At 39.7% G+C, this 14,585-nt stretch overlaps 1 protein-coding gene across 1 annotated transcript in view; it reads right to left on the reverse strand.

The window, feature by feature from the left end:
* arhgef40 (Rho guanine nucleotide exchange factor (GEF) 40) overlaps window positions 1-14,585 on the reverse strand; it is a 43,657-nt gene that overhangs the window by 13,910 nt on the left and 15,162 nt on the right. The window contains exons 9-22 of the mRNA XM_073837646.1: window positions 14,453-14,546; window positions 14,269-14,355; window positions 13,565-13,681; window positions 12,871-12,969; window positions 12,575-12,726; window positions 12,315-12,453; window positions 11,096-11,215; window positions 10,790-10,981; window positions 9,655-10,155; window positions 6,395-6,774; window positions 5,948-6,197; window positions 5,558-5,647; window positions 4,456-4,659; window positions 2,800-2,979 (exon numbers count right to left, since the gene is read on the reverse strand). Coding sequence (XP_073693747.1) covers window positions 2,800-2,979; window positions 4,456-4,659; window positions 5,558-5,647; window positions 5,948-6,197; window positions 6,395-6,774; window positions 9,655-10,155; window positions 10,790-10,981; window positions 11,096-11,215; window positions 12,315-12,453; window positions 12,575-12,726; window positions 12,871-12,969; window positions 13,565-13,681; window positions 14,269-14,355; window positions 14,453-14,546 — 2,605 coding nt within the window. The remainder of the gene's footprint in view (window positions 1-2,799; window positions 2,980-4,455; window positions 4,660-5,557; window positions 5,648-5,947; window positions 6,198-6,394; window positions 6,775-9,654; window positions 10,156-10,789; window positions 10,982-11,095; window positions 11,216-12,314; window positions 12,454-12,574; window positions 12,727-12,870; window positions 12,970-13,564; window positions 13,682-14,268; window positions 14,356-14,452; window positions 14,547-14,585) is intronic.

The following is a 14,585-nucleotide window of genomic DNA, read 5'->3' on the forward strand; positions in this document are numbered from 1 at the left end:
ACGCTCTTAGATCAAATGTGTTCACCATACTAACATTCAACTCATGCTGTTTTCAGTAAGTATAATGAGCACAGTGTGTGAACCGTCAGCATGACTGACCACATTGAACATAATATTGCTTCCAACATATTCATGTGCATATTAAAGGACAAAATATCCAAATAATCATGGCATTAGTGAACTAAATGTAATGTTTTTTTGTGATTTCTGTAATTGCAATTAAATGAAAATGTATTATACATAACTTTAGTGTTTTTGAGCCAGTTAAGTAGGACTTAAAGGGATGGTTCGGAGTAGAATTGACTTCATTGCTATGCACTCCGAAGCCCATCTAAATACCCCATCCGAAGTTTTTTTTACCTTAGTCGAACATTTATGGAGATATTAGAGTTTTTCGAATTGCTTGTTACAGGAGTGAATGGTACATGTGATGTATCTCATAAATTGCACCACTAAACGTGCAAGTAATCTTACCAAACTTGTACAGTAGTGTAAATAGGTTATGTACTCACAAAACGCTGCATCAGAACATTTGTAAGTCCACCATGAGTGTTTTAAAAACACGTTTTAGCCGAGAACTACTAGTCTCAAAAACTACAAGTCGACGTCACTTCCCTGGTTTGAAAAAAGCACGTAAAAGTCCTCCTACTACATCTGTGTGCATGTCAACTTGTAGGAGGACTTTTACGTGCTTTTTTCAAACCAGGGAAGTGACGTCGACGTGTCGCCATTTGTAGTTTTTGAGACTAGTAGGGATCGGCTAAAACGTGTTTTTAAAACACTCATGGTGGACTTACAAATGTTCTGATGCAGCGTTTTGTGAGTACATAACCTATTTACACTACTGTACAAGTTTGGTAAGATTACTTGCACGTTTAGTGGTGCAATTTACGAGATACATCACATGTACCATTCACTCCTGTAACAAGCAATTCGAAAAACTCTAATATCTCCATAAATGTTTGACTAAGGTAAAAAAAAACTTCGGATGGGGTATTTACATGGGCTTTGGAGTGCATAGCAATGAAGTCAATTCTACTCCGAACCATCCCTTTAAGTACATCTTCATATGTGATTTCATAATTATGTCTATCGTCTTTGAAATATGGTTAACAACATACTGCCGAATGTACTGACAAGAATTATATGTCATGTATTTAGATTTATTTGTAATTAAATATTTTCTAATGATGTATTTAGGATGCATTTAGTTCAAACTAGATAAAAAAGTCTGTCAAGACTAACCTGACCAGAAAGTGTGAAAAAGTTTAAAAGTTTTAGAAATTGCAGAAATTAGGTTTTCAGTCCAAAAAAAGATTGAAGTTTAACATAGTTTTAAAGCTTAAAGCTTGAATGTTTTGAAGGCAATAGAGTCTGTCAGATGGATGGATAAATGGATAGATAGCATGTTGCTAGCATGATTAGAATGTAACTAACATGACTCTAGTTGCTATGGATGGATGGATGGATCTATCCTCTAGGAGGAGTAGCATTTTTGTCTCAGAAAGAATAATAACTGTAAGTTCAAATAGCATTCCAGTAAGTTGGCTTTCTCAAGCCAACTTAATTATAATCAAGTGCTTTACATTTGCTTTACTTTGATAGTTAACACATCAATATAAGTGTACTTCTTTAAAGCCTGACAAAAGATGATTAAAACATAATAATTTAAATGTACATTCAAGTAAAGCTTTTAATTTAACATTATTACAAAGGTCAGTTTTTAAAAGTGCACTTAAGTTAAGAAACAGTCGTAAAAGTGTCTCTCTTAGTTGGCTTTTATTTTCTTAATAGTATATAATCTCATATTTGAAGTAGACTACAGGTGAACATTCAGAACAATTAATCTCACATGTTTTCCACGAGGGAGTCAGTTGTGGAACAAAAATTCATTTTACTTATCATATATGTGACCCTGGACCACAAAACCAGTCTTAAGTCGCTGGGGTATATTTGTAGCAATAGCCAAAAATACATTGTAAGGGTCAAAATTATAGATTTTTCTTTTATGTCAAAAATCATTAGGAAATTAAGTAAAGATCATGTTACATTAAGATTTTTTTGTAAAATTCCTACTGTAAACCTATCAAAATGTAATTTTTGATTAGTAATATGCATTGTTAAGAACTTAATTTGGACAACTTTAAAGGTGATTTTCTCAGTATTTAGATTTTTTTGCACCCTCAGATTCCAGCTTTTCAAATAGATGTATCTCGGCCAAATATTGTCATATCCTAACAAACCATACACCAATAGAAAGCTTATTTATTGAGCTTTCATATGATGTATATATCTCAGTTTTGTAAAATTTAACCTTATGACTGGTTTTGTGGTCCAGGGTCACATATGCTTATGAAACACTGTGTAAGTTTCTGCTTCATCTAAACCTGCCCTGAAGAGGTCACGAGGTAAAGGTATCAGAGCCCCAAAACATAAAGATTTGAGTCTTGGGAATATGATATAGTAGGATGTATTTCCCTGTTTCCTTACTATGTGTGGAAAGTTACAGGCTGTTAGGAGATGTAACCTTGAAGACTAGGGAAGAGATATAAAAGTGGAGGAAACCTGTGTTTCCGTATGACTGTCTGACCTTCTTTGCAAAGAATAAACCCTTACAAAAGACAACTGACTGAGTTTGTCTCTTATGCGGTGAGAGTCAATTCATTTTTGCCACGACACAGTGCAACATAAACAAAGCACCTTTACAAAGCATCTCATAATGCATACTGTTTTAGAAAATAGCAGGCAGTATACAGTATTATGCAGTATGTTAGTATTCCCTTCGTTTAGTGTGTGTACCTTAATGCTGTGTTTGAAGCTGTACACACTGCATCCTGGGTTGGGTGTTTTGTGTTTGGTGAAGATGACAAAGTTCTGATAAAGGAAGACGTGTCTGATTCCCGTTTTCTTTCGTCGGCCTCCACCGCAAACACACAGCTCACCCTGACGCACCAGCTCTCCACGCTCCGCCACAGGGATCTGACACACACACAGAGTAGAGCATCATGTCAACATCTCTTTTTTGTTTTGTCGATTCAATATGATATGAAATACGCATCAATATTTAAGTTTTAATGTTATTTAAGATAACAACTTTAGCTCCATTTGATTTAATCAAGTAAGACTGGATATTAATTTCCCTTGTTTTACTCTTAAATTAAATTATTTTAAAGGTTAACTTTTCAAACTCTAAAGAGTGGAATAAACAGTTCCTTCAAAATACAGCTGTCACTTGTTATAGATTGCATTAACACTATCGATTTCTAATCAACCTTACGATTTTTAAAAGTTTTTTTTAAAATGCTTTTATTTATTATTATTATTTTAAATGTTTTACATGTAATTTTTACCACCATCATTTATCGCAGAATGCTATTTGACATCATTTCAGACTGAGGACAAATAAAAAAAAATGGATGCATTAAAAAAATAATAAGTGCATGAAAAGTGTGTTTTATTTTCTATAAGTTAACCTGGAAATGCTTCTATTTTATTCAATTTTATTTTCCAGCACGGTTTGATGTTCAAAGGGCATCTTGCACTTACATGAAAATCTCATAATTACATTAATATGTATAAAATTAATTATTATAGTTAAATTAATGTAGTGGTAGTTACTTAATAGCTATGATATAATGTAAACAGCAGTGAAATTTCACTATTTCTTATAATGAAATCCAACTGCTGCCCCAATAAATTTAAAGGTGTTCTCTATCTCTATCTAAAGGTGAAGTGTGTAATTTCTGTGACTTTAGAGGTATTACACAGAACTGGACCTGTAATAAGCTTAGTTTAAATCACTGAGGATAAACCAGTCTGCTAAAAAACAAAATCTGAATAATCTGGGTCATAAAACCACATTTTTAGCACGTTAACAGATATGTATGTGTTGCACATTATTAAAACAGTGATATCACACTGTTATTTGTGCATTTGAATTCATGCATTTGGCAAATGCTTTCATCCAGAGCGACTGACAGTGCTTTCATGGCACACATGTTTGCCAGTATATGTGTTGAAAATCTAAAACCTGCGACCAAGGCGTTACTGGCAGCATTTAGAGCTAAAGGAACAGCCTTGCTTTAGTATTATTTATATACTATTTCATTAATATCTTGAATTAGCTTTTAACTTTTTTTTTTTAAACAATATATTGAAGAAAGCTTACAGATGTATTTCATAGGAACACTATATTTTTATTTCTTTGGTTTCATAATTACAGACCAACTTCTTCAAGCAATTCTAAAATGTTTATTCGTCGCATGTATAATTTATCAAAACATACTTTATTTAATGATGGTTGCCAGTATTGTGCTGATGTGATCTTGACTCTTTAAATGGCATAAAGCTCAATCTGTTATGTTCTTTCTGGCCACCAGGTGGCAGCACTGCGGGCTCATGTGACGTCACAAAGACATACTGTAGACTGAGTGAATGTGTTATTTGAATTCATACCGGACACCCTGTGATGAGATCACTGGCTCGCAGATCCTCGCCGTGCCGCTGGGCGTGTTTCAGGATGGAGAGGGCGGAGTCAGAGGTGGGATTGAGGCCACCCAGTTCCTCCAGTGTCTGGCAGTACTGCTCCAGTCTCTGAATGGGAGTGGAGAGACACTGAGGAAACGGAGGAGCAGGAACAAGAGAGGAAGACAGCTTTGACTGGAGAGAGAGTGAGAGAGAGAAAGAGAGAGAGAGATACATTAAATAAACAGCTCATTATTTCTCACATATAAAAAAAAAATGGCACAGATATCAAAAACACATTTGCCACCCTGTGGGCAAAGGCAGTGTTGCAACATAAACTGTTCTACAGTACATAGAGCCAAGCATGAACAGATCAGCTTACAGCCAGTTCTTACAGACAATTCTGACCGCACCGGCCCACCCCCCTTTAATATAATACTAAATCTTTTTTTTTTTTTTTTTTTTTATCTGGATGAAGACCCAGAATATGTTATGTTTCTTTTTGTTTCTTTGTGTCTACACATTTTGGAAGGACTTACCGGATATATGAACCCTGACCACTAGAATTCAAGAACAAACAAACAAATCAAACTGTTTTTGTTTTTTTTTGTTTTTTTTTGTGACCATGAATGTTTTGCAGGATAAGCTAACAATGACAAAGATATAGAGAGTGAGCAACTGATATAAATATTGGTTGGACGTTTAGGGGGAGTATGTGGGAGTATTTGGCCACTATTCGCGGAGAATTTAGTAACATCAATGATTCTAATAAGCTCAGGCTCAATTTGTGATCCGCTGTGTAAATCCTTCGGCCGGCAGACCGGGAAAAGTCAACAACACAATGTCAGTTTTGAAAATAAAAGCCACTAAAGTGACTTAATGAGAGACATTTTCTTTTTTTAAGCATGCTTTTGTAGTAAAAACTATTAGATTTGTGTGGAAAAGCACAGAAAGCAGGTAATGCTGAATGCATTGATGCCCTGTTGTTTCATACTCTATTTGTAAAATATGGTGTACGGACACAGCTATATCTCTCCTGCATGTCCACCGATGACATATTAATCAATTAAATGATGAATTATTGGTTCCTCACCCTGAAGAAGTCAGCAGCCTGACTGATGAGCAGAGCGTCCGGCTCAAGTCTCATCCGGATGTAGTGGGAATACAGAAGAAATTGATCCTTCTGTGAAGCAGAGAGAGCAAAAAGATATCAGAAAATACTCGATTCATATGGATATATATCAACATATTGCTATGATCTCAGATGACAGTTAAACTTGACAGTATTGTGGTGTTTTTCAGCTTTAGCCACATTTATGTTTTTTTTTTTTTTTTATAATTTTTTAATCAAATTACTTATCATATGAAGGTCATATTAAAAAGGCTTGATTCTTTATGTATTTTTAACATGTTGTCAGGTACAATGAAACTGTAATTTTGCCACATTATGGAAAAGGTGTTGGAAATGTGAGCTGTTACTCACATATTTGCTGAAACAGTCAGTCTGCTGCAGTGTCTGGGAGAGAGCGCCCTCCATAGCAGGGAGGAGTGACTGCGAATGGAAGGCAAAGAGGCTTTTCCAGTTACAGAAAAGTGACTCTGTCTTTCCTCTCAGTGCAGACGGGACATCTGGAGACTCCAGAAGGGGCAGATAGTTTTCCTCCACACCTTTAAGAACGGCCACATACTGCCTCTCAGTGCTGACCAGCCGACACCACTGTAAGTAAAGCTTGCTGTGATAGAGAAAGAAAACGAGTTGACCCAACAAGAAAATAGTTGACCCAACAAACATGGTTTACTGCTAAGGAAATTTGATCTTGGAATTCTTTAAATTGTCATTGACCTGTTTTTCAAAGTGTTGATTTTGACTAAATTGCATGGAAATGAATATGCTCACAAAGTAATTTGATCATGTGATTTTTAAACACACCTCTGTGCGGTCACTCCTGCTCTCTCCATCACCGTTTCTCTTTCGGTGCGGTTGAGCAACACATGTTGGCGCGTGAAGCCTGTATGATCCGCTACTTCTTTACTGCTGACCTCCACTCCTCTGATCAGCACTCCTCCTGCTCCTGTTCCTCCTCCTCCAGCGGGTTCCTTCCATCCTGGAACTGCTGCTGCCACCCCTGCCGTAAGGATGGGATCCGTCAGCGCCCGGCGACTCAGCCAGGACAGTGGAGAGGACTGGCCCGATGTGGACTCGGCAGGTTTAGACACGGCGACCGAACGTCGCGGGGCCAGTAGAGCCTGGAGGTCAAAACTGGGATGACGCTTACGAGGAGGTTTGGGAGGGAGGGGGGCGTCTGTGGCCTACAGAAGGACAGAGACAACCAGTGACTTAAGCTCAAAATATACTTTGGTTTTTATGTGTACACGAGGACCCGCGTGCTGTACACATGCCACAGATTTCATCACCAGAATAGTATGCGCGCACTGTACATGCACCACCCAATTTTTATAACTTACTTTGTATGTGCAGGTTGCACATGCACACTAAATTTGTTTTGAGCTCATCAATTGTTCCACAAGGTGGCAACACTGGCCCGGACCATTGTTTCACAGTAGAAAATTAAAACTAAAAAGATGGAAAAACCATAGTCTCAGCCTCAGACGTCACATATCGCACACAAAATTGGAAACACTTCAGGGCTGTATCCGAAATCGCCCCCTATACCCTATTCACTATTCCCTACATTAGTCCACTCGTACAGTTCACTTGAAGGAGTGAATGAAAACGAGTGAGTGAATTCGGACACTAAGTGCACCGGAAGGACTGCCACTTTTGCATAGTATTGCTTACTGTTTAACAATCATTTAAAACGGACAGTTCGAGGAGTAAGATTAAAGGATTTATCTTGAGCTAGGTCAAGTAATTTATGTATAAACCCTGGTTAAACAATTTAATAATCAATTTACAATGAATTTGTACCTGTGTTGTACGCCGTATTACGCAGTGGACCAGTTGCGTTGAAAAATGAACGGATGGATGATTCAGCTGCGGGCGCCATCGTCTGGGGAGAAGCGGGAATTCAGTCGGCGCGCGACTCTAGCAGTGCATTATGGGTTATCTCTAGCTGTTGAGCGTACATCGGTTGTACACTCGTTTTTGCGGTGCATTGTGGGATTGAATGAGTGCACTTGCGAACGTCCACTATGGTTTCGAACACCACTTAAAATGGCTGTCCCCTCAAATAGTGCCCTATTTGAGGGTATAGGGGGCGATTTCGGATACAGCCCAGGAGTTTCAAAGTCATCATCGGATTGGTTGAATTACTCAGGATTTCAGGGAGATGTGACTAACTTTACCAATTAGTCATATGGTCTAGGCAGGCCTTGGCCATTCAAAGCAGTCAAGGTTAAGTGAGACTAGAAAAACCACAACAACAGAATTCTGCATCAACAAGTGCTTGTGTGAGAGGGTTATGAGAGAGACACAACTTTTGTGAGGGGGAGGGGGGTTGCATTTATCTTGATAGGACAGTGGAGGTCTGACAGGAAGCGAGTGAGAGGGAGAGAAGGATGGGATCGGGAAAGGTCCACAAGGCTGGATTCGAACTTGGTCACCGAAATGCAACTGCGCCATATGTCGACATGCTGCCCACTAGGTTTCTGGCACCGACAAGAGAGCCACAACTTAAAGGTTGCTTTGGTTGGGTCCCAGGGCCACGTGGTCGCTAACTGTTTTTAGAGTGTTCTGGGTATTTGCTAGGTTGTTGCTACTTGGTTGCTAGGGCATTGTTATGCAGTTTCTAGGGTATTACTAAGCAGTTCTTGGTGGTTTCCAAGGTGGTTTAGATGGTTCCCAAGGTTTAGCTAGTAGGTTTTAGGGTGTTGCCATGTGGTTTCTAGTGTGTTACTAAATTGTTTCTAGTTTGTTCTTGGTGGTTGTTAAGGAATTGGCAGATAGTTGCTAGGGTTTTGGTATGCACTTGTGAAGATGTTAGTAGATTGTTGCTAGGGTGCTGTGGGAGGTTCTCGGAGGCCCCTTTTCCACCAACTGGGTGCTAGTTCAGAGCTAGTTCTAATGCTGGTTCAGAGTTGGTTCAACTGGCGAGCCTTCTGAGAACCGGTTTGCTTTTCCACGGGCTAGAAAGCCAACACAGAGCCAGGTCTTACGTCACTGAATATGTCACATGCCACAATATGACACAAACACACCAGGCTTAATGGAGATGCATCAGCGCTGCACAGACCGACCAGAGCACACACCCAAGCACAGCGAGAGTGATTGGAGAGCAGATGACTCCTTAAGCTTTTGAACTGCTCTTGTGGTATATCGACACCACACTCCAACCGGTTCATGCAGTGCCGATACATCCCAAAAAAGCGTAATATCAACATTGGCTTTTCAGAACCTACATCGGCATTCAAACACATGGCAAAACTAATGTGCTCATGTTCAGCTGCTATTTCAAATAAAGTCTGGTCAAAAGTTTCTGTTTGTTTTTTTGGTCACAGTACACCTGCCCCCAGCCTCTGACGTAAGTGGTTCTTACTTCTAGACCAGCAATGTTTCTGTGCTACTTATGAACCACTTTTCTTGGTTCTGAGGTGGTGCTTTGGGTATTGAAGGACAAAGAACCAATCTGAAACTAGGCTCTAGCTCTGAACCAGCACTTGAACTGCCTTGGTGGAAAAGTGGTAATGGTGTTGCTATGCAGTTTCTAGGGTGTTGCTGAGCAGGTTCTAGTGTGTTCTTGGTGGTTCCTAGGGAATTGCTAGATAGTTGCTAGGGTGTTGCTAAATCATTGCTAAAGTGCCGTGAAAAGTTCCCAGGATGTTGCTGGATGGTTTCTAGAGAGCTATTATGCAGATTCTAGAGTACTCTAGATGTTTGCTGGGGGTTCTGATTAGATCCCGGTGTATTTCTATGCAGTTGTCATGGGGTTCTGGGTGGTTGCTAGGTTGTTGCTATGCAGATGCTAAGGTGTTCCAAAGCAGTTTCTAGTTTGTTCTTGGTGCTTGCTAGGGAGTAGCTATGCAGCTGTAAGAGTTTTTTGGGTGGTTTCAAGGGTGTTGTTAAGTGGTTGCTAGATAGCTGTAAGGGTGTTAGTATGCATTTACTAAGTGATGTTTACAGTGTTTTGTGTTTTTCTCAGTTCACCTTCCAATAACAGGAGTAGCAAAAAGTTCATTTTGGTTGCTGAACTCAAGGCCGTGACTCCCTTGCTCTAAAACATGCACGCTTACATTTTTCTTGGCTGGGTAGAGCAGATTTTGCAGAAACTTCCCCCCTCCTGGATTCACCCCCTCTTTCTTCTTTTCCTCTCCAATCTTGAGCGTTGAGCAGTTTTGTGGCCGGAAGAGGGACGCCAATGAACCCCAGGACTGCAAGCCCCCCTCTCCTCCTCCAGGGCACCAGTCCGGCTCAATCTCCCCCTCTAAATCCCCCAGGCTGGAGGTACTGGGGGCGGGAGTCCTTCCTCGTACCCCGGAGTCCGGCTCCTGACCCAGGGTCGTTGAGGAGCCTCTTTCTGCCTGCAAGATTCGGCTCTTAAACTGAGCCAGTGTTTTCTGATAGCGCTCCAGAGTCTGGGACCAGAGGTCCAGCAAAGCCCCACCACCCAGATCCAGCGCAAGAGCACGAGCATCCTGGAAACGTGATGGAGGGATGGGAGGGAGAGAGGAGAGAGGGGAGGGCGAGGACGAGGAAGGAGAGGAGGACGACACCACGTCACACCACTGAGACGCCTGCAGAGCAAAAAATAGAGAATTAGTCATGATTACTGGCATAAGTGTGTACATGTAGGGTAAGTACTCTAAATGTAAAAGTATTTTTATACTGCAGTCTGGTCCAAATGTTTGAGAATACATAAGAAAATGCATCTACACTACAAAAAATATATATTTTAAGCTACCATCACAGAAATATTTAGGCAAATTGATAATTAAAAATTAAACTGTAATTTATTCCTTTGATGTAAAGCTGAATTTTCAGCTTCATTACTCAAGTCTTCAGTGTTACATGATCATTTAGAAACCATTTGAATATACTGAGTTTCTGTTAAGGCAACATTTTTGATTAATATCAATGTTGAAAAAAGTTTCTGCTTTATACTTTTGTAGAAAATGTGATGCTTTTTCAGAATTTTTGAATATTGAAATCTATAATAATGAAGCTACCGTAAACAACTAAACGCTGTTGCATGCGTATGCTCGTGTTGACATGCTCAGGACACGTCCTCTTTTACGTCCACATCTGCTCTCTGTTTTGTCATTACACCATAGTAATGTAAAGTGGTTCTGTCCAATGCTGGCTGTAGAGTTATATCTATTATGGTATAAACAGTGTGTGGCCTTGTGTGTATATTTGTTTGAGCTTTACTTCAGTGAGTGTAGACAGCAGTCGTTGTGTGTTGTCCAGCTGTGTCCAGCAGTCCGACAGACAGTGAGACATGTCTCTCACTTTTTCCCTTATTGGAGGGAGTTTGTCCAGCACAGCTGTGAGACCAGGCCAGTCCAGCTCAGACCAGCTCTCCACCTCTCCCAGCACTACCAGAGTCTCACTGTGAAGCTCCTGTTAACATGCACAAATGCAAACCCAAGCTGCACATGAGTGGAATAGGTAAGATAGGTAAGATATCAAATAATATGACAGTCCATTTCAGCTGTTTTTGTGAAACAGACTCACCATTGCAGACTCTCTGAAGCTCTTGAACTTGTGCTGTTTGAGTGACAGTCTGCTGAGAGACAGAGGAGGATGTTTATAGTCCTTGAGCTGCTGCTGTACGTGCTCTACATCTCTCTCACACTGGAGCAAAAACACACAAAGCGAGAGAGAGAGAAAAAAAACAAGTCGTCACTTTCGTATTTGATGAGAAACAGCATGATTATGATCAAACTCAAACTGTTTATTATTTCCCTCAGGAAAAGAATAGTTCACTGAAAAATGAAAATTCTCTCATTATTTACTCATGTCATTCCAAACCAGTATTACTTTATTTCTTCCATTGACATTTACATTTAGTCATTTAGCAGATGCTTTTATCCAAAGCGACTAACAAATAAGGACAATGGAAGCAAGTATTTTCACCAGCATAAAAAAAAAGTTTTTTTAGTGAAGCACTATAATTAAACTAAAGGAAAAATATAACTAAATAATACACAAAACACATACTATAAAATACACCAAAATCCATAAGCCAGTGATTTGACTGTGTCAGACCAATTTATAAATAAATCATTTAGACCTGTTCTGCGAATCAGATTAACCAATTTAATAAAAGATTAAGAATTAGACAATGAATCATTGGTGCTTTTTATACTCATGTGAACTACTTTACAATTTCCTTATACAATGTACATTGTCCATGCATGCTATTTTCACAATGAAAACATCCAGAACTGTAAACTATATTCCTGAATTGCTTTATTGCCGTTACATACAGCATCACATCAGTAAACCAACACACTGCCTAAATGGTCAGCATGATTCTAGAGGCTTTAAAAACAAAACAGTCATTCACAGCACGTGAGCGACATGATGCATCAAAACTGGAATGCTCCCATTATAATCAACAAAGCTGCAGCACAGCGTCACGTGACTGTTTGAGTCTGCGGTTTGGCATGAGCTCATTGTCTGCACGCAATTCTGGATTCTCCCGAACATTCCCATTATAATCAGCAAAGTTTACTCTGCAAAATAACTCAACTCCGGGCCTGGAGGGCTACAGCTCTGCAGAGTTCAGTTTCTAATCCTAATCAAACACACCAGAAGCTAATCAAAGTTTTCCGGATTACGGGATAATTGCAGACAGGTGTAAAATCTGATGATCTAAAACAATTCCTAACTAATACCTCAATAATATTCCATTGACAGATCTCACTGCTCTCGTAATCCTCACACATACCTTGTCCAATTTATCCACAAGTGCAGCCAATCTCCCCAGCGCTTCCAGGTCACGACCCCTCTGATTGGACACACGCACCAGCCGGTGAAGCGCATCATCCACACCGTCATACAGGTTAGTGGTCACTGCCAAAGCAGCCCTGAAAGTAGTGCAATACTACAGTCAGACAAGCACATTTTAGACAAACATTATTAAATGTCCACTAAAGTAAACTAATTTAACAGTATTATTATGTTTTCTTTTTTGTATTCGATTCATACTTGCAGTCTGGTGATTTCTGCGCCAACCCTGATGGCCCATTGGCCAGACCTGCCAGCCAAGCCCCGCCCCTCTGCTGCAGCTCTGTCAGCCGTTGGTCAGTGAGGATACTTGTCATTAACTGTCTGTGTTTGTCAACACTGAGGGGAACATTCTACAGGTGAACAGAATTAGAAAGTCTGATGACTAATCAGTTGGCATCTGCAAAATGGCTGCTTAAAAACCACACAAATAAATATGACCTTAAATAGACGTTAAGCAAACAGCAAATCATATTTTACATCAAACACTGCTTAACCTTAATGCAGTCGGGTAGTGGTTGTGTGTCCATGGACTGCAGTGCGTCTCCCAGCAGGGTGAGGGCGCTCTCACAGCGTTCAGTCAGCTGCTCCAAACTCTGTGCAAAACATCAGGAAAGGCATTTTTAATCTTATGCAGATGTTTGGGTCAGGCTTGTGGTAGTTCCTAAAATGTTTATATTTAAGTTTATTGGTGTTTTTCATGGGTGTAGCTTAAATGTATTTTTAAATGCAAACAATGTTTTGTTGTGGGAAATATTCTAAGTATATTTAACCAAAGTGCTAAGTTTACACAGGCCCAAAAAGATTTTTCTTTTCATGTTAATGGACACCCTATATCATGTTAATGTCTGAATAATGTAGCTAGTTTCTCCTAGCCTGGAAAACTGAACACTAAACTATTTCTGTGATTTCATGTTAACAGTAACTTCTTTGATGGTGAATCCTGGCTCACCAGGAACTTGACATTTCAACATTGTGCCGTGTTTACAAGAAACCAGGCTAATACGTTGAGCCCTTTTGAGAAGAACGAATCACTGGATTTGTCAGATAATTGGTATAAAATCATTCAAAGTTTTGTTTAAAACTGTTAAGAGCAATTAAACTAGATACCCACAAGCTGGAGAGTCAGCTGTAATGTGGACCATGCCAAAAGTCTATTTATGCAGGACAACTTGCCAAGTAATTTCTTACCAGTCTAAAAGCGAGCCAGTCCTCATGTGAGTGGTTAAAGTCTCCACCCATGTCTTTGGGCAACTGCTGCTTGTCCACAAACTGCTGAAGGACGCCCGTACCTCGTACTGTATGCACCTGAGAGGAGTGAAATCTCTAATGAGTTTTATCATCTACTCAAATGCTTGAGCGCCAGACTGAACATTATTTTTTTCCCACTGGAACTGAACAAACTCCCTGGGGAACTGGAGGAGCTGACAGAAAGCAAACATGCTGCCAACACTTGTGTTGCAACTCTATGAAATCTTTGCTTTCAATGTGTCTGTGAGATGGTCTCTGTAGCATACATAATGAAGACTTCTGTTTGAGGAGTTTGCATTACACCTATCGTGTTTTATACTGTATGTAGCCCTTCATGGCATAGAAGAGACATTTTCTGCTAAATATAAATGCACTGATAATACAGATACAATCTAGAAATGAGAAAGCTAAACAGAGTTCACAACAGCAACTTAAGAAGGCTGGGTTATTATAAATTCAACATTATGAATGACTTCATGTCTAAATTTCTTTCCTCATTTTCAGCTTCGTAGAGATTTCAGGTACCAGTAGCTACTTCTCTGTTTGTCATGGTGGTTGAGCACAAAAATGATCAAAAGCCTATTTCCTACTCTGTGCTAGGCCAAATTGATTGATAAATATTAGCTGGGTGAATAAACATGCACCTCTATTCCATCCAGACATGGTTGGGTCGATTCATCTTGTTCCTCAGTTAGGATAAGAACCGAGTCGAGCCCTGTTGATGCCTGTCCCTGTTAGAAACAAGCAGACATACACACAGACAAAACAGATTTAGAATCAATGCAAAACACCCACTGTACCACAAACACCATCCGTGCACTGACTCACCTTGAAGAGCTTCAGTGCAGAAAGACAGAGTTCAGACGGGGCAGACTTTCTGCTGTCCACTACGACAGTAAGACCCTTCTCTTTGGCCATAGGTCTGTTATTTCAAAATAAGCACAGCACAGAACACACATTA

This window comes from Garra rufa, chromosome 3, assembly GCF_049309525.1.
Source record: "Garra rufa chromosome 3, GarRuf1.0, whole genome shotgun sequence".
NCBI classification, from domain to species: Eukaryota; Metazoa; Chordata; class Actinopteri; order Cypriniformes; family Cyprinidae; genus Garra; species Garra rufa.